The sequence below is a fragment of the Ursus americanus genome, chromosome 19 (assembly GCF_024610735.1).
Source record: "Ursus americanus isolate L20-20 chromosome 19, mUrsAme1.1.p, whole genome shotgun sequence".
Taxonomy (NCBI): domain Eukaryota; kingdom Metazoa; phylum Chordata; class Mammalia; order Carnivora; family Ursidae; genus Ursus; species Ursus americanus.
Window position 1 is genome coordinate 37,697,413 of NC_142145.1, and position 22,135 is coordinate 37,719,547.

Below are 22,135 nucleotides of genomic sequence, written 5' to 3' on the forward strand. Positions count from 1 at the left end.
TCACTTGTGCTTCTGACCAACTACTATAGGTTAGAGGTTCCAATGAACCCCCCTCCTTGGGTTTGCTAGAATGGCTCACAGAACTCAGAAAAACATTTTTACTTACTAGATTACTGGTTTATTAGAAAAGTGTATAACTCAGGAACAGCTTGATGGAAGAGATGTATAGAGTAAAAGTAGGGGAAAGGGTACAGATCTTCCATGCCCTCTTTGAGTTTGCACTCTCCCCAAATCTTCACATGTCCACCAGCCTGGAATCTCCAAACCCTGTCCTTTTGGGTTTTTATAGAGTCTTCTTTAGATCGGCATGATTGATTAAATCACTGGACATTGGCAGTTGATTCAACCTGCAGCTCCCCCCCTCCCCTGGAGGTCTGGAATGGGACTAAAAGTTTCAATTCTCCAATCATGTTCTAACTTTCCAATCATATTTCCTCCCATTCTCTTGCTTGTCTTTTCATTCATTTAAATATCTTTTTGAGGAGTTGAGTATTTTGTCTTTAATGAAGTCTAATTTATTATTATTTTTTTTAATGTTTCTCCTCCCTCCCTTCCTTCCTTCTTTCCTTTCTGCCTTCCTGCCTGCCTGCCTGTATTTTAAAGACATTTTTCTATTATATTTTGGCCTGCATTTTTTTCTGATGAGAAATGTAGCACTTATTCATATGCATGTTCCCTTTATGTCATGTTCCCTTTTGTTCTCTGGCTGCTTTAAAGAATTCCTTTTTATTATTGTTTTTCAGTAAGTTGACTGTGATATTCTGAGATGTAGTTAGTTCTCTTGATATTAATTGTTTGGGAGTTGCTGAGCTTCTTAGATATTTAAGGAAGTGTTTTTTCATCACATTTTGAAATAACGTGGCCATTATTTCCACAAATATTTTTCACTCCAAATTTCTTGTTTTTGAAGAACCTTAACCTTATACATGTAGATTATTTGATTTTTGTCACTCAGTTTTTTGAGGATCTGTTCTTTTTTCTTCATTTTTCTTTTTGTTCTTTAGATTGCATGATTTCTATCAATTCATCTACACATTCGCTGAGTCTTTATCATGTCCATTTGTTGTTAAGTCCAACCAATATATTTGTTAATTTAAATTTTCATATTTGCGTTTCTAGAATTTCCATTTGGTTCATTTTCATAGTTTTCATAGTTTCATTGTTTTCAATATGTTCACTTATTAAGGACATATTTTCCTTTAATTACTTGAACATATTTTTTCTTTACCTTTTTGAATATATTTATAATAGCTACTTTAAAATCTTTTCTGTATATAGCTTCTGGGCCAACTTGGTTTCAGTTTCTATTGATTTTTTTTTTCCTAGACTTTTAAAACACATTTTCCTGTTTTTCATTCACACACAAGAAATTTACCAATCTCTTATTTCGCTAAATTCTGTCTCTGTCACATATTATATTATAGCTTGATTTTAAACTTTCTTCGGTGGGTCTAGAGGAGCTCTTACTCTAATATATAGTCCTTCCTTCTAAGCTGTAGCACAAGAGAGTGTTTTTGAGGCATTGATGAAATCTCTGCATTCTGTCAGTACTGGACTTCTAAGGTTTTCTCCCCATCCCTCGCCAATACTCTTTTACCAACACCACTCAACCTCTAGTGTTTTTGTTCCTTTCTCAATCCCATAGCATATGTTCTCTGTTAACCTTCAGGTAATTTTGCTCTGCGTACACGTACCATTTAACCCTTATCTACAGGTTCAGAGAGCACTCTCACAAGGATTTCTGGGGGCCCTTCTCTGCAGGCTATGTCCTTTTGAGTTCCCTGCCCTGAAGATTCTGTCTCCATTACCCATGGTACTAGTCTTTGCCCCTTATCTCAGCAGGATTTCTGTGCTCTTTTCTTCCCCCGGATCTGTATATTGTAGTTGAAAAATTGTCCCTTGGCAGAGAGCATGGTGATTGCGGGGCTCAACCTTATGAATTTTCCTTTCTCGGGAATCAAAGGCTAGCAGTCCTATTTTCTAACGTCTGAAAACAGTTGTCTCACATATTTTTTCCAGACTTGGAAGACTGAATCTATATCAGTTTCTCCTTCACAGATGTTAGTGGATATACTGATTAATGGGGTTTGTGAATGAAGATTTCATAAAGTTGAGAGACCAGAAGCCAGGTTACAGCATGATAAAGTTAAAAAAAAGAGGGATTTTTTCATTCATTCATTCATTCGTTCATTCATTCAACAGTTTTTTAAGGCACTAAACATAGTTTCTCTCCATAAAGAATACAGAACTTCATGGGGAAGGTGGATGGGGAAACAGATAAATGTGACACAGCTGGATACTAATAAAGGGATAGAAAATGCGACAGGTAGAGTCAGATGTCTGAAAGATTCAGGAATTCCTCATAGGGAAAGAGCCATGTAAGTTGCATAGAAATTGCAGTTTGAAGAAGAGATCAAGATGTGAGAATACTGTGGCTGCTGGTATAGATTGCTCATTTGAAAAGAATTGTTAGTCAAAGCAAAACTTAGTATAAGATAATAGCTATAGGATGTGGCCAGACAGTAATAGGAAGACGTATGATTACTTAAGGGAAGCAAAACTAAATACATTGAAGTTGCAGATTTTGAAAGACTGAAGGGAATGGAGATAAGTGAACATAGAACAGAGCCCTTTATGTAGTGGTTAGAGTAGATGTAGTCCGTAGTTATGTCCAACTCTAGAGTCGTGCGTATTATTTTATGTATTCAGTGATAAGTTTCAATGTTGTAAGTTTCAACGAAAAGCAAGTAACTCTAATATCGTGGAAAGGTCCCCCCCATCCCCCAAACCCCCCAGTGTGTAACAAAAACTAAAGGGAGCTTTGTTTCTGTAAAAACAAAAAATTAAAAGTACTTTCTGTTCATCAGACAGGCTTTGCAAGGAGTAGAAAATTATTACTACACTTGAGAGCACTGACTTTTTCTACATTTTGGAAAGAAAATCAGAATTTTAAGAGGGATAACAGAATGTGAAAAACAAATCTGTGTTGAGAGAAGTTTTCTCCTGAGTGCTGAGTTCAGATAAAGGGATGTTACAATAATTGGGGTGATAGACATAAAGGAACCACATATTAAAAGCAGGAGAGAAGGAAGAATTGTCTGGGTGAATAAATTACATAAGGGTCACATTCACTGAGCAAGCAGAGTTGGCAATTTATGAACACAGTATTTTTATTTCATTTGCACACATAATCAGCCAGTCCATATTTTTCCTTAAATGGAAGTTTCATGTTGCAGAGCCTCAACACACCTCAACTGTAGCCTAGATCTGGGGAGATCTTACTTACCTCTTAGGCATTAATTTTGTGCAAGGAAGTTAAAGTTGGGCAGATGTTTAGAGAGGATGAAAGTATTGCCTGAGCTTAAGTCTTTAAAGACTCACCCTGGGGGGCACCTGGGTGGCTCAGTCAGTTAAGTGTCTGACTCTTGATTTCAGCTCAGGTCTTGATCTCAGGGTCCTGGGGTCAGAGCCCTGTGTCTGTCTTCATGCCCACCGGGATGTTTGCTTGAGGATTATCTCTCTCCCTCTTCCCCACTCCCCCCTCAAAATAAATCTTTAAAAGAAAATAGACTCACCCTGACCATTTGTGCACAGGCTTCACGAGGAGGAGCTCTGTCAATATGTGTGACTAAAATCATTAATTAGTTGTATCATGAAATTTTAGGTAAAAAGGATTTTACATAACACCCCACCAGCCCATTCATTTATTAAGTGAGAAATCTGAGATTAGAGACTGAGTAGTTTTAACTTAAGCATAGTTAGTTATCACTCCAGTCAAAAAATGAATGAACCTGGACATCTACTTCAGTGATCTAGGGTGTCTCTTTAAGCTGGGTAGAATTAAAAAGAAACAGAAAGGAAAGTTTTAACTTATACTGTGCATGTATTAGAATAAAAACAGTGATAGCTCCTAAATTCTGGTTCTGCATTGTGCTACTTATATGTCATGTCTTTTACATGTCTTTTAGTGCAAATTTTAACTTCATAGTATATCATTTTCTCCACTTTACCATATGTAAAATGTTAATCATAGCACCATGGGGTGCTATGGAAATTAATTAGTATTCACATAATAGGTTTAGAGTAGCACATACAGAAAAATGTTAAATGAGTCATTACTATCCTTGTTTTCTCCATTTAATGAAGCAAAACAAATGTTTTGCGTATAAGGACAACTGCCTGGTTGTTAAATGTGTATTAAAACTTTATTTCTAGAGGGAAGGACAACATGCTCTTATCAAGATATTTGGATAGGAGATCAATATGTAATTTTCACCAGCTTGTTCTTTAGTCCTATGACTATTATGGAGATGAAAATACATATCTATGTATGAACTAAAGAGGAAAGATGGAATATAACACACAAAATGTTCATAGCAAATTCATGTGTTGAGTACAGTCAGAGCAAACTAAGATACAGTATCAGGACTGATATCTTGAAAGAACAATCAAAATTCAAAAACACATGAAAATGCAAAACATTTGAGATGCCCTGAAATATGTTTTTAGGACTGCTTCTCTTTATTTTGCTATCTTTTTAAAAATACAAAAACAGACTTCATAGTACAGCTTATACTCCAAAGCCAGGGAGATATAGTACAAGTCTCAGCTCTCTCACCTATCAGCTCTGTAGAAATGGACACATTATATAACTTAACTTCTCTAACCCTTTGTTCCTCATATATGAAATCAAGATGATAATAATCCCACTTCATAAGATTGTTGTGAGGATTAAATAAAATGTGGAATCAGAAAGTACTTACCATAGTTCCATGATTAGCACATGTTTTTAGTTCTTAAAAATGTTAATATATATATATATGTGTGTGTATGTAATATATGGGATAGGGTAAACACTTTTGTATATAAGTGAAAGAGATATGCTATTTTCACAGAGATCGTGTTTTTGGAGAAGGGGTATTATGAGACTTTATTTAAAAGCTATTTAAAAGATGGCAGTTTAAATGAAAGTATTTGCTGTCTCTGGGTTGGCATTGAAACAAAAAAGCATGGTCTGGAGGCAACAACATAACTTCTATGTTCTTCAAGGTCAACTGAAATGAGGACATCACACTGTTCTCACTGAGACACCAATCCTATATTGTGTGTTGCATTTAAGATCAGTGATTGCAGCTATAATCCAGCCCAATAGAGTCCTTAGAGGCAAAAGGACTGCAAGTAAGCACTTTGGTGGAGTTTCATGGACAACTTTGCTGTGTTTCTGCAACCTTCAGTTGGTTCGGGACATGCCAGGATTAGAATCACTGAGGCACATCGGACTGAGTGGATTTTATGATGAGTACAACTTGAAAGCTATAGTGGGAACATCAATCACTCTTTGCATGAGACTCCAATTTTCAGAAATGGAAGGTAGAAAATGAGGTTATTATAAGGATGAAGGGGACTGGCTTTTATTTTTTTTTTTCTCAGCAAGAGAAACTCATGCTGGATTTAAAGAAGAACTTCTTCAATGCATGAGTGGTTGGATATTATTTACACTGGAAGATATGGGCTCTCTTTGAAGGGAGAACTTAAAATATATCTCAAAGTCATTTTTTAAGTGATTCAGGAAATATTTAGAAACAATTGGATTAACTGGTTTTCTGCCTTTTTTCTTAATTGTTTTCAATGTTTAGTTCATGATGTTATGGAATACTTTATATAATTATATAATTTTAATATCATAATTATCATATTTTCTGAAATATTTATCAATTTGTTTACTAAAGAAAATTTAAAAGTATTAGTATTAATAGAGCAGAATATTTTTTGCATATTCTGAACGTCACAGTTTACTATTTTGTATGTAACTATTAACTAATTCCTGTCTGCTTTATTTTTAAGGGGTGAATAAAGGCATTTACTTTAGCTATCCATGTCGACGTCAAAGCTGTGCTTTAGTAAACATCCCAGCACCATGTGTCAACAAAATGATTTCGCACATTGAAGATCTGGAATCTAAAATACAAGAGCATTTGAAACGGGTAAGATTTAAAATGCTAACATTTTTGTAAGCTCGATAGAGCCTATAAAGGGCTGTTATTTAAAGAACCCAGGGAGTTATTTTTTTAATGATACTTGGAATATTTTATAGAATCTTTGCTCAGTTGTGTAATTTACTAATCTAGACATGTTTTTGATAGTCTCACTTCATAAAGGTGAAATGACTTTACTAAATAGATTTTTTCCCTACCTGTTTGTTCCTTATCCGGAGGCAATCATGCTAAGTAGTAATTTCCATAAGCCAACTTGACTAGTAAATTAATGACTAGCATTTACATCGTTTTTAGGGACACCAAACTGATTAGATGATTAGATGTGTAAATTGGTGTATAAAAGGACAGCGTGCCCTTTTTAATGAGTTATTTTATTCTAAAGAAATAATAATAGGTCTGTTGAAAGAGAATGTAATGATTTTCTGTCTTTTTAACTTATTTGCCTTTATTATTCTTAAGGGAGTTCAATATGACATTACTGTAACTTTCGGTTATCTTCAGGTTTAGAAATGATAAGTACCTTCTCATACCTTTTATTCAGATTATTCTGAACAATTAGTACACAGTTAGATTGCCCAAGCAGGAGGATAAGTTTGTCTGTCCTATTTCTCTTCCCTCACCACCATTATTAGATCTGGCTCTGAGAAAGTTATGACGGGGCAGTCATGATGTAGGGCCATGTCTACTTTAAGAGGCATTAGAGTGCAGTCCTTAAAATTGCAGACTTTAGAGCCACATGTTCTGTGACCTTAGATAAAAATGGAGATAATGACATTGTGTTGGACAAAATGCCAGCATGTGATATGTACTCAATATATATTAGCTATTGTTATTTCTATACTATTATTTATGTAATTTTATATTGGTATTATATTTATATTTATTATATTTATCTTTGTTTCTTCTTTGTTTCTCTAAATCAGCATACCTTTTCAGAAAATGCTTTGTGGGTCATAGGTCTGATGGTGTCCTGGGCCTTGAGAAATATTGTTAAGTAGATAGAAGAGAATTAATCTGGGGCGCCTGGGTGGTGCAGTCATTAAGCGTCTGCCTTTGGCTCAGGGCGTGATCCCAGTGTTCTGGGATTGAGCCCCACATCAGGCTCCTCCGCTAGGAGCCTGCTTCTTCCTCTCACACTCCCCATGCTGTGTTCTCTCTCTCACTGGCTGTCTCTCTGTCAAATAAATAAATAAAATCTTTAAAAAAAAAAAAAAAAGAAGAAGAGAATTAATCTTTGTTGATATGATATGTTGTATATTTCACATGTTTTTAAATTAATTATTAGGCGTGTTTTTACATAATGAAAATAGATTTTTAGGTGTTTTAATAATTCCAATTGCCATGATTATCATAACTCTACTATAGTAGCTGTATTAACAATTATAATAGCTCAAAACTATTTTTAAATGGTTACTCTTTTTTTTTTTAAGATTTTATTTATTTATTTGACAGAGAGAGAGAGCACAAGCAGAGGGAGCAGGAGAGGGAGAAGCAGGCTGCGCGCTGAGCAGGGAGCCTGATGTGGGGATCAATCCCAAAGCAGACGCTTAACCAACTGAGCCACCTAGGTGCCCCTTAAATGGTTATTCTTTTATCTAATTGATAGATGGGGAAATGACAATTTAAATGGTTGAGAAACTTGTTCAAGATCACAAGATAGAATTGGGATTTGAACCCACTGTCTGTTATCAAAACCCATTTTTTACCTTATCCCACTTGGGATTCTGAGCAGTTGATAAACTGTTAAACACTATGGATAATAGGCCAGCTGAAAGATTACCTTAAATAAAATAATTCACACAGTAAACTAAGATATTTTATAGCTTATCTTTGGGAAAACTGAAAAAAGGAGCCTTTCTTATGTAAATATGTTATGAAAATGAGCCAGCTGAATAAATAAAAAAGCCTTATAAAGACCAGCATCAGAGTGACTTGCTTAGTGCTGTCTTCTGGTGCTTAGCTTAGAGCCTGATACATAGAGTAGGTGCTCAATAAATGTCCACCCAATACAGTAAGAGCTACCATTTACCAAACATCTGCTGCTTTCTAGGGGTGTCTGGGTGGCTTAGTTGGTTAAGCATTTGACTTGGTTTCAGCTCAGGTCCTGATCTCAGGGTTCTGAGATCTAGCCCCATGTTGGGCTCTGTGCTCAGTGCAGTGTCTGCTTGAGATTCTCTCTCCCTCTGCCTCTGCCCCTACCCGCTGTGCATGCAATTTCTCTCTTTCTCTCCCTCTCAAATAAAAAATCTTAAGGTTTTTTAGAGAAGAAAGAAAAGAAGGAAACAAAAAAATCTGCTATTTTCTAGTCACTTACCAAATACATATTTCTGTATTTGTACTTCACAGAAATCCTACTTTATTGGTGAAAATTTTAATACTTAGGAAAGTCAAGTAATTTATACATCATCATACAGGTAGTAAGCTTTAGAATTGGTAATTTAAATCAAGTTCCTTCTGACTCCAAAGCCCCTTTCAGTTTCTGTTTTATAATCCTTAAGGGCAAAAGAAGGCCTTAATTCTCATTGACATAGAAAGTTAGTTGGTATTTTGACAACATGAAATACACAAATAACAATGTCAGAGAAATACACTTCTAGACAAAAACTGTAATGATGATAAGGTGTTACCAAGTAAATATACACATAAACTTTATTTGAAAGATTAATTGTGAAATTAATGCTCATAACCTTTTTAAAAAGAAATCAGGGCTTATTTTAGGCTTTTCTATTTTCTTAATTTAATAAAATGTCATTTTATTTTATTTTGACTACATATTTGGTAGTTAGATTTGCTGGCGTTGAACTGATAATAGAGTATATTTATAGAGTATATTTACTTATGTTTCTTATGCTATATTTTTTGTTTAGGTCACCACAACTATGGATTAGATATTTAGTTATATTTGAATTAATATTTTGGGAATGAAATGGTAGCCACCTATCTTATTTAAAAAGATGAATTTTTTTTTTCTTTCTGACTAAACTACCAAAATGAAAAGAACTTTCCAATATTACTTGGAAAAATGAACTTTTGGTGGTAGTGGTTAGACAATTTTACATTCATAGTCTTTACTGAAAATTTTGATTAAGAAATAGGACTTGAAGGAAATTTAAAAAATATAGCTTGTGATTTTTTGATAAACAAAAGCTACCAGGATCTGTTACTTCCAAAAAGGTAAACATATGTGGGTTTTTGTGAAAAGATTATGTATTATATTTTCCTGTAGATCATCATTCAGAGTTAGTTAAATCTAAGCATAAAATCTAGTTTCAAATAGAGTAGGTTACTTGTGTCAGAAATATTTAAAGTATACAGTTATTCTTGAGAAAATAACAAATTGTTGTAAATGTGTGTCTGAGTGCATTTTGATAATTCCAGAACATTTTTGCCACTTAAAAGCATTTTATCTAATAAAGGTTATCAGCTGATTGTACCTTTGGCAGGAGTTTAACATTTTTCAATTTTATTTATTCATTATCTGTAGTCCCAGGCACTGTCTTTACCTGTTGGGTTTTTCTTGGGTACTGCAAGGGGTACATTTATGATGGGATTGGGGTAGAGTCAAAGACAAAGAAAGTGATGCCCTTTCTAGGTCTGCAGTTTTTCTTCTTTTAATTGAAGATTTTTCACTTTTGTCTAAATTGTCAATTGTGTTTTTCTATAAACTGCTTGAATTTTTAAAACAGCTTTATTGAGTTAATTTACATATTGTGAAGTTTATCATTTAAAGTGTATAATTCATTGATTTTTAGTGTATTTACAGAGTTGTGTAATCATTACCATAATCACAAAAGACCACCATTGTATGATCCCATTAATGTGAAATGTCCTATATAGGTCAGGCTGTAAGGACAGCAGATTAGTTTCCTAGGGCTGGGGGCTACTATTGATGGTTGTGGGGTTTCTTCTGGGGAGGATGCTTGTTTGTTTTAACCAGGATCATCTTAATCTTTTATTAGATAAGGCTCTATAAGTAATTGTAAAGCTGTCATCTCCTTTGGGTATAGACTACATTAAATGAGTGAAAGATCAGTCTTTTTTGGATCAACCATTATAGTTCTTTTGCCCATTAAATCACAGTGGTTTCCATTATAGTCAGAATGAGTACTGTCAAGCCTGTGATTAGCAGAGATGAATCTGCCATAAGCTTGTCCATGCATTCATAGCAGTTTAATTGCAATTTTGAATTTTGAGAAGAATATTCTTTAAAGTAGAGTTACTATGAACATGTTCTCTCTGTTTTTACAAGGAATGAGAAAACATGGCAATATGATGGAAATAATTATGTGGATATCTTCCCATACAGTAAAAGGTTTTGTTTTATTTTTCTTCCACCTATTTTTCTAAACTGCCTAGAGATGGCTTTATTTAATTTGGAGTGATCTCTACTGAACTGAAAATTTTTTCATTTAATCAATACAGATAATTAAAATGTTACTATGATTTGGAAGGATGGCATAGACAGAAAGTATTTAGAAATCATTCTTTAAGATGTAAAGAATCTATTATACAAAAATAATGTTATTTTCAATAAGTGATAAAACTAATACTGATTAGGTGCCTACTATATATCATAGGCTATATTAAACACTTAATATGTATGATTTCATTGAAACCTTACAGAAACCTTGTGAGTTAGAAACTGCCATTATCCCCGATTACAGATGAGGAAACTGATTCCAGAGGTTGAATTCCCTCAAGATCACATAGTCAGTGGCAGAGCTAGCATTCAGACAGGTGTGTCTGAGATCTCAGAACATCCTGTTCTCCACCATGCTGTGTCATCTATTCCCAAGAGTATTTCACCTATGAGGACCAAAGAAATATGACTGTTAAAATGCTTATAATTCCAATTATAAAATTTTGCTGTGCTTTCACCATTTCGTATATGTTTTCAATTCTGAAAAGTAATATTTAATCCTCTGACCCTACTGACCAAATCTCTGATACTTTGAGTTCTCTAAATCTGTTAATTCTATTATATTTCATTTGAAACTTAAGGACACTTCAAATCCTGGAATATCCATTATTTCCCATTCTATCATCCCCATTTTCCTTTACTTCCTTGACTAATGAATTTATCTCTTAAAACACTCACTAATTGATATATCTGGTTCTTTGCTTTTTTATCCTACCATCCTTCTAGTCTGACAAAATGCCAGCCCTGATGAGATCTCTCTGATGGTCTGCCATCTCCACTCCTACACCCCAGGCTGCTGAATAGTGCCAGAGAACATTACACAATAATCCCAATTTGAGATGTTATACATTCATTATTTCCAACCTCAGTGCATCCTTTAATAGTGTTCCAAAATTATTGCTTGTCAACCAGAACTTTCTCTAGTATTCTCTGGTGTCTACTCCAGTCCTCTCTTTTGTTCAAGTCTCCAAATCCTCTACCTTACTACTCATTCATCTCTTACTTCCCAAAGAAAATAGGAGGTATGATAACAGAAATACTTCAAACTCTTGTTATCCCACTTATGAACATCCTTGGCTTCCATAAATATTATTACTTTTTTCTTTCCAAGGAAAATTTCTTTCCCCCATCAGTGGCTACGCCCCTTACCTGCATTCCATCTTCAGCTTTTTAAGGATCTTGTTCCATCAGGTGTTCATATCTGTCTTCAAGATTTCCTTTTTTTTTTTCTTAACTCACTTCTGTCAGCATTTAAAATATTGATGTTTCTCTTGTTTTCAAGAAAAATTTTTTTAATCCCACACATACCTTTATCCCTTTTTGTCTTTCTTCTGTTTTACTTAACTTCTGGAAAGGATTACCTAAGTTTAGTGTTTGTTTCCTCACCTCCCAGTTGCTCATTTATTCATTACAATCTGGATTTGGTCCCTGTTACTCTAATGAAAATATCTTCAGGAAAATAAAGCATTGTTTTTTCTATCTGTTGGTATAGGCATACATACAGATACTCTTTCTCTCTGTGTCTGTCTCTCTTTAAAACTTTGTGTCTAGAACAAGTATTTATTTGGTTACCATTGAGCAATTTGTTCTGAGCTCAGATGGGCAATTTTGTTAGTTCTTGCCTGGGGCCAATCATATGGATGTACACATCTGCTAACTTAACTGGAAATGGTGATTAAGATGGCCTCACACCCATGTCTGGGACAGTGTTCTAGCAGGACAAATCTCAATGGGCAAGAGCTTAAAATTTTGCTTGTTTTATGTTTGCTCAAGTCCTACTGGCCAAAGCAAAGCACATAATCAATCCCTCTTTTAATGTCGTAGAGTATTAGACAAGATGGGGTTGCCAGGAGATGTGATTCTTTGGGAACAATTTGTGTAGCAATTAATCTATCAGTCCATTGGCAACATGATTAACAACCCATCCAATTGCGGACTATAATCACCAACTCCCCAAAAGTTTTATTCTATTATGGAATCATGCAGAGGTCCATGATTATTTGTTCTGCAGCAGATCTGATGCAGATGAAGTTCTCTGGTTTCAGCTTCTTTTGACCTGGTGGCCTGTGAATTAAAATGGTGTTAAGTACTGCTCCTGTATACTTAGCAAGCAATGGTGGAACAGGGACAAAATTATCACAATAAATACTATTATTCAAAAAGGGGAGAAATGAAAGATACATCTTTCACTAATGCCTAAAATTCTGAAAATTATGAGGGCACATGGTGTTAGATCTACCACATGTGAGTCTAAGAAATGTTTCTTGCTTAGGACTCGGTTCTGCTTCCCGGGAATAGTTTCCTAATATGTGGTTCTTCTCATCTTTGCTTTACTCTCTGAGCTCTTGGTTCTGAGAGGTACTTAGATTTCCACAAGAAATAGACCTGAGTAGCTATTCTAAACTTTTTCCTGTATTAATTTGTTCAAGCTGCCATAAAAAAAATATATGACAGACTGGGAGACTTAACAGAAGGTTATTTTCTCACAGTTCTGGAGGCTAGAAGTTCAAATCAAGATGTTGTCACAGTTGGTTTCTACTTCGGATTCTCTTCCTGGCTTGTAAATGACCTCCTCACTGTGTTCTCACATGGCCTTTCTTCTGTGCCCACATGGTCAGAAAGCGAGCTCTGGTATCATATAAGGGACTGTCTTTTTACTTAAATAAGCATAAGTTTGAGTTTGTTGTAGCACCTTAAAGTACTTTCATACATTGATGAATCGGCCTTTGTTTTTCCTTACCCATTTGTTTGTTTCTGTGTGAGATTCTGCTCGTTATGTAGGCTCTGTTTTGTTTCTCTCTAGAACCACAACTTCCATTCTTAGCCTCTCCATCTTAGACAGATCTCCAGTGTGGCTGGAGAGTTCTTCTCATGGCAGTGACAAGAAGGCATCTTCTCAGCCATGTATTCTAGAATCTGAGAGTGGAAAGCAGTAAGACTAGTCTACTTCACTATAGGTAGACCGTCAGTTTTTTTACTTTGATTGTCTCCTACTGATTCTCACATCCTGGGGATTTTTCATGAGCTCCAGAGAGAAGCCTTTTACCTCACCTGAAATGGTCTTCATTTTTTTCTTCTGAGTTATATTTTTCTTTGCGCTATTTTCACTGACAGTCTCATCTGTTTTCTTTCTGTATCTGGGAATTATTTTAAAATATATGTTACAGTGATTTTATTGACATACATATATATCTTTCTCCAGAAATATTGGATGAGATGGGAATTGAAGAGAAGTAATGTATGCCCAACTAACATCTGGAATTAGAGATTATCTATGAAACCAATAAAATTATGACTATGTATCCTTGTGTTTTTGGTGATTTGTGTCTCTTATAGCCCAGGATACTCTTAGAATATTCTGCAGAACATGAATCCTACCGTGGAGTTTATAGTCTTAAAGAGAGACACTATGGAAAACTAAGAATTTGTGAACTTACCAGAGTCTTTTTCACTCTTTGGTTATATATTAAAAGTTAATGGATATAATGCATTTCTGATTATATGGAAAGTCTTTTGGGAGTAAGTGGCATTGAACAGGCCCTTGGTGAAGGAGTAAGATTTAGAAACACAGATGAAAGTTAAGAACAATTAGGTGGGAATAATGAAAGGACTAGGGAGTAGAAGTATTATCTGTTTTAGAAATAACAGAATATAGTTTGACAAAAATATTATGGGGTCTGTGAAGTGGAGTACTTATAGTTTTATCAGTGAGTTCAAATATAAGCTAAGTCTGCTGTTATTTTTGAGATATTTAAAATTTGATTTTTATTGAGATCTTTTATTTTGACAGTTTGAAACTTCTCTTGAGGAATGGTAAGCACCTTTCATTCTTTTTAAATTGTTTTTGTTTTCAAATTTTAACGAGTAAGGTGCTGTAGATGAGTTTTATTTAAAAAGAAATAGGAAATTAAAGGCAGAATTTTTCATATTTGTTATTAAAATGCATTTTTTAAAAAATGTAAGAATTAGGATATCTCTGAAAATGGCAGAATAGAAATCTCTGGGGCTGTGTCCCACCACAAAAAAATGTTGGCATAAATTTGTCAGAATCAACTTTTGTAGAAATCTGAATTTAGTAAAAAACAACAACTAGGGGTAAAGTTAATAAAGAGTCTGTTGTATTGCATTAAGAGAGCACTGTGGCACTATAAATTGCCCACTTGCCATCCTCTAGCCCCCAAATCAGTAGTGGCCGTGAAGAGAGAAGCCTGTACTTGTGGTGCAGATTGCTAGTGCCAGAGAAAACAGTATGGGCCTTATTCTCATAGAATTGTGTTTCAGTGTTTTGACCTGTCTGAGGACTTTTTGAAGAACCAGCACAAAGGCTTGTCTTTGTTTTGCCTGACTTGGAGCAATCACTCAGCTGGAACCACTTACAGTCAGTGTTTACTGAAAGCATTTAAAGGCATATTCTTGCCACCACTGTCTGAAGCTGTGAATAACAGTTGGGACAAACATTAGCCAGACCAAAATGCCTGGGAAAGAAGACATACATGGGGGAAATAGGGTTTTTCAAAGCTGTTATATATACTGCAGAATCAAGAAGTGAACACATATGACCAGAGCTAGGCATATGCTCAGGGAAAACCTAAGACCCTGATCTTTTATCTCTGTCTGACCTTTGAGATCTGTACAGGCAGCAATTAAAAGTAGAAGCAGAGTTGTAAACAGCCTGGGTAAGCATTGAAGGAATACTTCAACAGAGAGCCAATCTGCTAAGACTGGAAGAGTTTTTTTTTTTTTTTTTCCTTTTCCTTGTTCTTTTCCCTTGTCTTTCATTTCCTTCTTTTTCCTTTCCCTTCTTTTCCTTCCCTTTCTTTTTTTCTTTTGACTCTAGGTATTTAAGATAACTTGGAGAAAACATAAGTGTACTGTAAGCTAATGAAACACTTAGTTCAGTGGCCACACATGACAAAGAATACAGACATTACCAAATGTGTTTCGAAGAACTGCTAAACAAAGAAAGAATAACCCACAACAGGCAACAACAACAAATCCAACAGAGGGAAGGTACTCTTATTTCCATTTCACATTAAACTATTTAAAATGTCCAGTTTATAAAACTATAAAAACTATGAAGCAGGCAAAAAAAAAAAAAAAAAAAGTTTGTCTCACTAACAAGGGGGACAGAAGAAAAAGAAATTTTTAAAAGTGGCCCTGAGAAAGCTTTAATGTTGGGCTTATTGGACAATAACTAAATCAGCTATGTTAAATATTCTCAAAGAGATAAAGGAAACCATGGACAAACAGTTAAAACTAGGAGATTAATGTCTCAACAAATTAAGATTATCAATAAAGAAATAGAAATTATAAAAAAGAACCAAGTAGATATTCTGGAGATGAAAAGTATAATAACTGGATGAAAAATTAATTAGAGGTGTTCATCAATAGATTTGAACTGGCAGAGGAAAGAATCCGTGAACTTGAAAATAGGCCAATTGAGATTATTCAGGCTGAAGAGCAGAAAGACAAAAGAATTAAGTAAAATGAACAGACCTAATAGATCTGAGGGACATAATCACAAATACAAATATATGCATAATGGGAGTCCAAGAGTAACAGGGAAGAGGAAAAGGGGGAGAAGAAATATTTGAAGAAACATTGGCTAAAAATCCCCAAATTTGATGAATGACATGAATTTATAATTTATTAAAACTCAGTGAACTCTGAGCAGGATAAACCCAGAGATCCACCCACATTATAGTCAAATCATTGAAAGCCTGAGACAAAGAGTATCTTGAAAGCAGTGAGAGAGAAGTGACTCATCATGAGTAAGATATCCTCAATAAAAATAACAGTCAATTTCTCATCAGAAATTTTGGAGGCCAAGAGCACCTGGCTGGCTCAGTTGGTTAAGCATCTGCCTCCAGCTTAGGTCATGATATCGGGGACCTGGGACGGAGCCCTGCATTGAGTTCTCTGCTCAGTGGGGAGTCTGCTTCTCCCTCTCCTTCTCCCTCTATGCTCTCTCTTTCTCTCTCAAGTAAATAAATAAAATCTTAAAAAGAAAAAAAGAAGAAGAGGAATTATGGAGGCCAGAGGCCAATGGTATGACACATTTAAAATGCTGGAAGAAAAAAAAAAAAAAGCCTGTCAAACAAGAATTCTGATTCTTGTAGAAGTATCCTTCAAAAATAAAGGAGAAATTAAGATATTTCCAGATAAGCCAAAATTGAGGGGCTCCATCTCTAGCAGACTGTTTATCAGAAATCCTAATGGTAGCCTTTTAAGCAGAAATGAAAGGACATTAGACAGTAACTTGAAGCCATATAAAGAAATAAAAAAAAAAAAAAACAGGTAGCTACAAAGGTACATATAAAAGTCAGTATGATTGCATTTTTGTTTTGCTTCTCTTATTTTTCTATATAATTTTAAATGGATAAAACAATATATAAATGTGTAATTTGTAAAAATGACAACATAAAGTGGGGGGAGCAGAGGTGTAAAGGAACAGAGGGTTTTGTTTTGTTTTGTTTTTTTTAAATACTACTGAAACTACATTGATTTTAATTCAAACTTAATTTTTATGAAGTGAAGATGTTAAATAGCAATCTCCAGTGAACCACTAGAAAAAATTCTATAAAACAAAACACCAACATAAATCCAATAAGAAAAGTAAATACATTAGAAAAAAAATTGATTAATCACAAAAGAAGGCAATTATGGAGAAATTAAGGAATGAAAAATACTTAAGTATTATAGAAAACAAATAGCAAAATGGCAGAAGTAAGTCCTTTCTTAATAGTAATTGCTTTTCATGAAAATGGATTAAGTGGATTAAATGGATTAAATTTTACTGTTAAAAGATATAGAGTGATAGAATGGATAACAATACATGATTCAATTTTATGCTGTCTATAAGAGACGTTCTTGAGATCCAGAGACGCAGTATGCTGAAAGTAAAAGGATGAAAAATATATTCCATGAAAATAGTAACCTGAAAGAGAGCTGGGGTAGCTAAACTAATATAACACAAAATAGACTTTTGATTGAAACATACTTAACATCTTGATAAAAGGCCCATTCCATCAAGAAGATATCAAAATTATATACATATCCAATATACAGCCTCAAAATACATGAAGTATAAACTGACAATTAAAGGAAGAAATACACAGTTCTGTAGTAAGTTTGAGAATACACTCTATCCTCACTTTCAAGAATGGTAAAAAGAACTTAAAAAAAAAGAACTTAAAAAAATAAGATCAGTAATGAAAAAGATTTGAACAGCACTAGAACAATCTATACCTAACAGACTTATATGGTACACACCACCCAATAGCAGTAGAAAACACATTTTTTCTTGTTGACATTGAACATTATTCAGGATAAATCATATGTTAAGCTTCATAACAAATCTCAATAGAATAAAAAAGACTGAAATCATACCAAGTATCCTTTCTGACCTAATGGAATGAAACTAGAAATCAGTAACAGAAAGAAACCTAGAAAGTCCATGTAAATGTAGATTTTAAACAACATGCTCAAAAAAACTCAGTGAATCAAGGCTATAATGGAAGAAATTAGAAAACACTTTGAAATGAATGAAAATAAAAATACAGTATACCGGAATTTATGGCATACAGCAAAAGTAATGCTCGCAGGACAATTTGTAGCCATAAATGCTAACATTAAAAAAGAAGAGCCCAAATCCAGTAACCTGAAATTATAGAACTAGAAAAGAATTAATGTGCTAAAGTTGGGAAAAGAAAGGAAAAAATAAAGACTAGTGCAGAGATAAATAAATTCAAGAATAAAGAAAAATACAATAAATAGTATCAATGAGAACAAAAGTTGTTTCTTTGAAAAAAATCAACAAAATTCACAAACCTTTGGCTAGACTAACAAAGAAAAAAGACTTGAATTATGAAAATCATCAAAAAAATTGGGGATATTATTATAGACCTCACAGAAATAAGGATTATAATACTATGAACAAGTGATAATACTATGAATAACAAATTTAAATAACCAAGATGAAATAGAAAAATTCCTAGGAACACATAATATGTCAAAACTAAGTGAGGAAGAAGTAGAAAATCCAAACAGATTTGTAACAAGTAAAGAGATTAAATTAGTAATCAAATATCTCCCAACAAAGACAAGCCCAGGACCAAATGGCTTGACTGGCAAATTCTATTGAACATTGAAAGAAGAATTAAAACCAGTGCTTCTCTAACTCTTTCAAAAAATAGAAGAGAAAGGAGCACCTTTCAGCCATTCTGTGAGGCCAACATTATCCTGATACTAACGCCAGATAAAAACATCATAAGAAAAAGAAATGTAGACCAATGGCTTTATGACTGTAGATGGAAAAATCTTCAACGAATTACCAGCAACCTCAACCAAGCACCATATTAATAGAATTATATGTCATGACCAGGTGACATTTCTGCCAGGTGTGTAATGGTAGTTCAAAATACAAAAAAAAAAAAAAAAGTGTAATATATCCACAGTAATAAATGAAAGGGGGAAATACATGTGAACATCTGAAAACCAAAGCCGGGGGTATCACAATGTCTGACTTCATGCCATATTACAAAACTGTAATCATCAAGACAGTATGGTACTGCACAAAAACAGACACATAGGTCAGTGGAACAGAATAGAGAACCCAGAAATGGACCCTCAACTTTATGGTCAACTAATCTTTGACAAAGCAAGAAAGAATATCCAATGGAAAAACAAGTCTCTTCAATAAATGGTGTTGGGAAAATTGGGCAGCCACATGTAGAAGAATGAAACTGGACCATTATCTTACACCATACACAAAGATAAACACAAAATGGATAAAAGACCTAAATGTGAGACAGGAATCCATCAAAATCCTAGAGGAGAACAAAGGCAGCAAGCTCTTCAACCTTGACCACAGCAACTTCTCAGTAGACATGTTTCCAAAGGCAAGGGAAACAAAAGCAAAAATGAACTATTAGGATTTCATCAAGATCAAAGGCTTCTGTACAGCAAAGGAAACAGTCAACAAAACTAAAAGGCAACCTACAGAATGGGAGAAGATAATTGCAAATTACATATCAGATAAAGGGCTAGTATCCAAGATCTATAAAAAAACTTATCAAACTCAACACCCAAAAACCAAATAATCCAGTCAAGAAATGGGCAGAAGACATGAACAGGCTTTCTCCAAAGAAAACATACAAATGGCCAACAGACACATGAAAAAAAGCTCCACATCCCATGGCATCAGGGAAATACAAATCAAAACCACAATGAGATACCACCTCACACCAGTCAGAATGGCTAAAATTAACAAGACAGGAAACAACAAATGTTGGTGAGGTTGTGGAGAAAGGGGAACCCTCTCACACGGTTGGTGGGAATGCAAGCTAGTACAGCCACTCTGGAAAACAGTATGAAGTTCCTGAAGAAGTTAAAAATAGAGCTACCCTATGATGGAGCAATTACACTTCTAGGTATTTACCCCAAAGATACAAATGTATTGATCCAAAGAGATACCTCCACCCCAATATTCATAGCAGCAATGTCCATAGTAGCCAAACTGTGGAAGGAGCCGAGGTGTCCATCGACATATCTATCTATCTATATCTATATCTATATCTATATCTATATCTATATCTATATATCTATATATCTATATATCTACACACACACACACTCACACACACACAATGGAATATTACTCAGCCATCAAAAAGCATGAATACTTACCATTTCCATTAACATGGATGGAACTGGAAGGTATTATGCTGAGCAAAATAAGTCAGAGAAAGAATTATCATATCTGGACTATAAGAAATGGTGCAGAGGATTGTAGGGAAAGGGAGGGAAAACTGATTGGGAAGTCTCAGGGAGAAAAACCATGAGAAACTCTTAACTATAGGAAACAAACTGAGGGTTGCTGGAGGGGAGGTGGGGGGGGATAGGATAATTGGGTGATGGGCATTAAGGAGGGCACATTATTTGATGAGCACTGGGTGTTACATGCAACTGATGAACTCTTGAACACTACATCTGAAACTAATGATGTGCTGTATGTTGGCTAATTGAATTTAAATAAAAAATTTTTTCTAATGTATAAATAAAGGGTGGTATAGCTATCCAGTAGAATATTATTCAACCATAAAAAGTAATAAAATTTTGATACATGCTGTAAAATGACCATGTTAAGTTAAAGAAGCCAAACATAAAAAGTTACATGTTGTATGATTCCATTTATATGAAATATCCATCACAGGTAAATCATAGAGATGGGAAGCACATTGGTTCTTTCCAGGGGCTGGTAGAAAAAGGGAAAGGGGAGAGATTGCTTAATAAATAAGAGGCTTATATATACTAAATTGGAATGATATACTAAAATTGGAATAATAGAGAGAAGATAAGCATGGCCCCTGCGCAAGGATGACACACAAATTCATTAAGCATTCCATATTTAAAAAAAAAAAAAGGGCAGTTCTTCTATGTGATAAACATATTTTGGCACTAGATGGGGATGATATTACACAACATTGAATGTAGTAAATGCCATCGAAGTTTACACTTCCTAATATTTAATTTTATGTTATGGGACTTTTGCTTCAATTAAAAAAAATAAGAATTGGGTGCTCGGGTTGCTCAGTCAGTTAAGCAACTGCCTTCAGCTCAGGTCATGATCCCAGGGTGCTGGGATTAAGTCCCATGTTGGGCTCCCTGCTCAGCAGGGAGTCCTTCTCCCTCTCCCTTTACCCCTCCTCCCCATTCCTGCTCCTTCTCTCTCTCAAATTAAAAAAAAAAGAAAGAAAACAATTTTGCTGGTCCAAAAATTATATTTTAGAACAAAATACACAAAAATAGATTCAATTATGTACAACAATTTAGTGTATCATGTAATTGGTATTACAAACCAATAGGGAGAGCATTATTTGCTGGGACAATTATTTTTCTATTTTTATTTTTATTTTCTTTTTATTTTTTTAAAGATTTTATTTATGTTTTTGACTGAGATAGAGACAGCCAACGAGAGAGGGAACACAAGCAGGGGGAGTGGGAGAGGAAGAAGCAGGCTCATAGCAGAGGAGCCTGATGTGGGGCTCCATCCCAGAACGCTGGGATCACACCCAGAGCCGAAGGCAGACGCTTAACGACTGTGCCACCCAGGCGCCCCTATTATTTTCTTTATTAGTCAGAAGTAGAATTTAGTGATTTGTCAGTTGTATATTACACCCAGTGCACATTACATGAAGTGCCCTCTTTAATGCCCATCACCCAATTATCCCTGCCCCCCCAACACTCCCTCCAGCAACCCTCATGCTTTTATTTTTTATTTTTTATTTTATTTTTATTTTTATTTTTTTTAAGATTTTATTTATTCAACAGAGACAGAGACAGCCAGCGAGAGAGGGAACACAAGCAGGGGGAGTGGGAGAGGAAGAAGCAGGCTCATAGCAGAGGAGCCTGATGTGGGGCTCGATCCCACAACACCGGGATCACGCCCTGAGCCGAAGGCAGACGCCCAACCGCTGTGCCACCCAGGCGCCCCTATTATTTATTTATTTACTTACTTATTTATTTTTTGTGGTGTGAATGTTTCTTTTATTTTTAATTAATTACTTGAGTATAGTTGACACAATGTTACATTAGTTTCAAGTGTGCAACATACTGATTGAACATTTTTTTAAAAATTTTCCAACAAGCAAGAAAAAATACATTGGATTATTTAACAAAAATATTTAAAAATGAAATTAAAACTAAAGGCACCCCTAGA

The 22,135-nt window shown here is 34.7% G+C and overlaps 1 protein-coding gene and 1 non-coding gene across 2 annotated transcripts in view; both read left to right on the forward strand.

Annotated features, from left to right (window-relative positions):
- CCDC178 (coiled-coil domain containing 178) overlaps positions 1-22,135 on the forward strand; it is a 372,754-nt gene that overhangs the window by 13,336 nt on the left and 337,283 nt on the right. Inside the window, exons 3-4 of the mRNA XM_087869978.1 lie at positions 5,845-5,984; positions 14,207-14,229. Of these exons, the coding sequence (XP_087726104.1) occupies positions 5,845-5,984; positions 14,207-14,229 (163 nt within the window). The remainder of the gene's footprint in view (positions 1-5,844; positions 5,985-14,206; positions 14,230-22,135) is intronic.
- Positions 20,724-20,828, forward strand: LOC123776701 (U6 spliceosomal RNA). Its single transcript, XR_006775462.1, has one exon. It is a non-coding gene; the product is annotated as a U6 spliceosomal RNA (small nuclear RNA).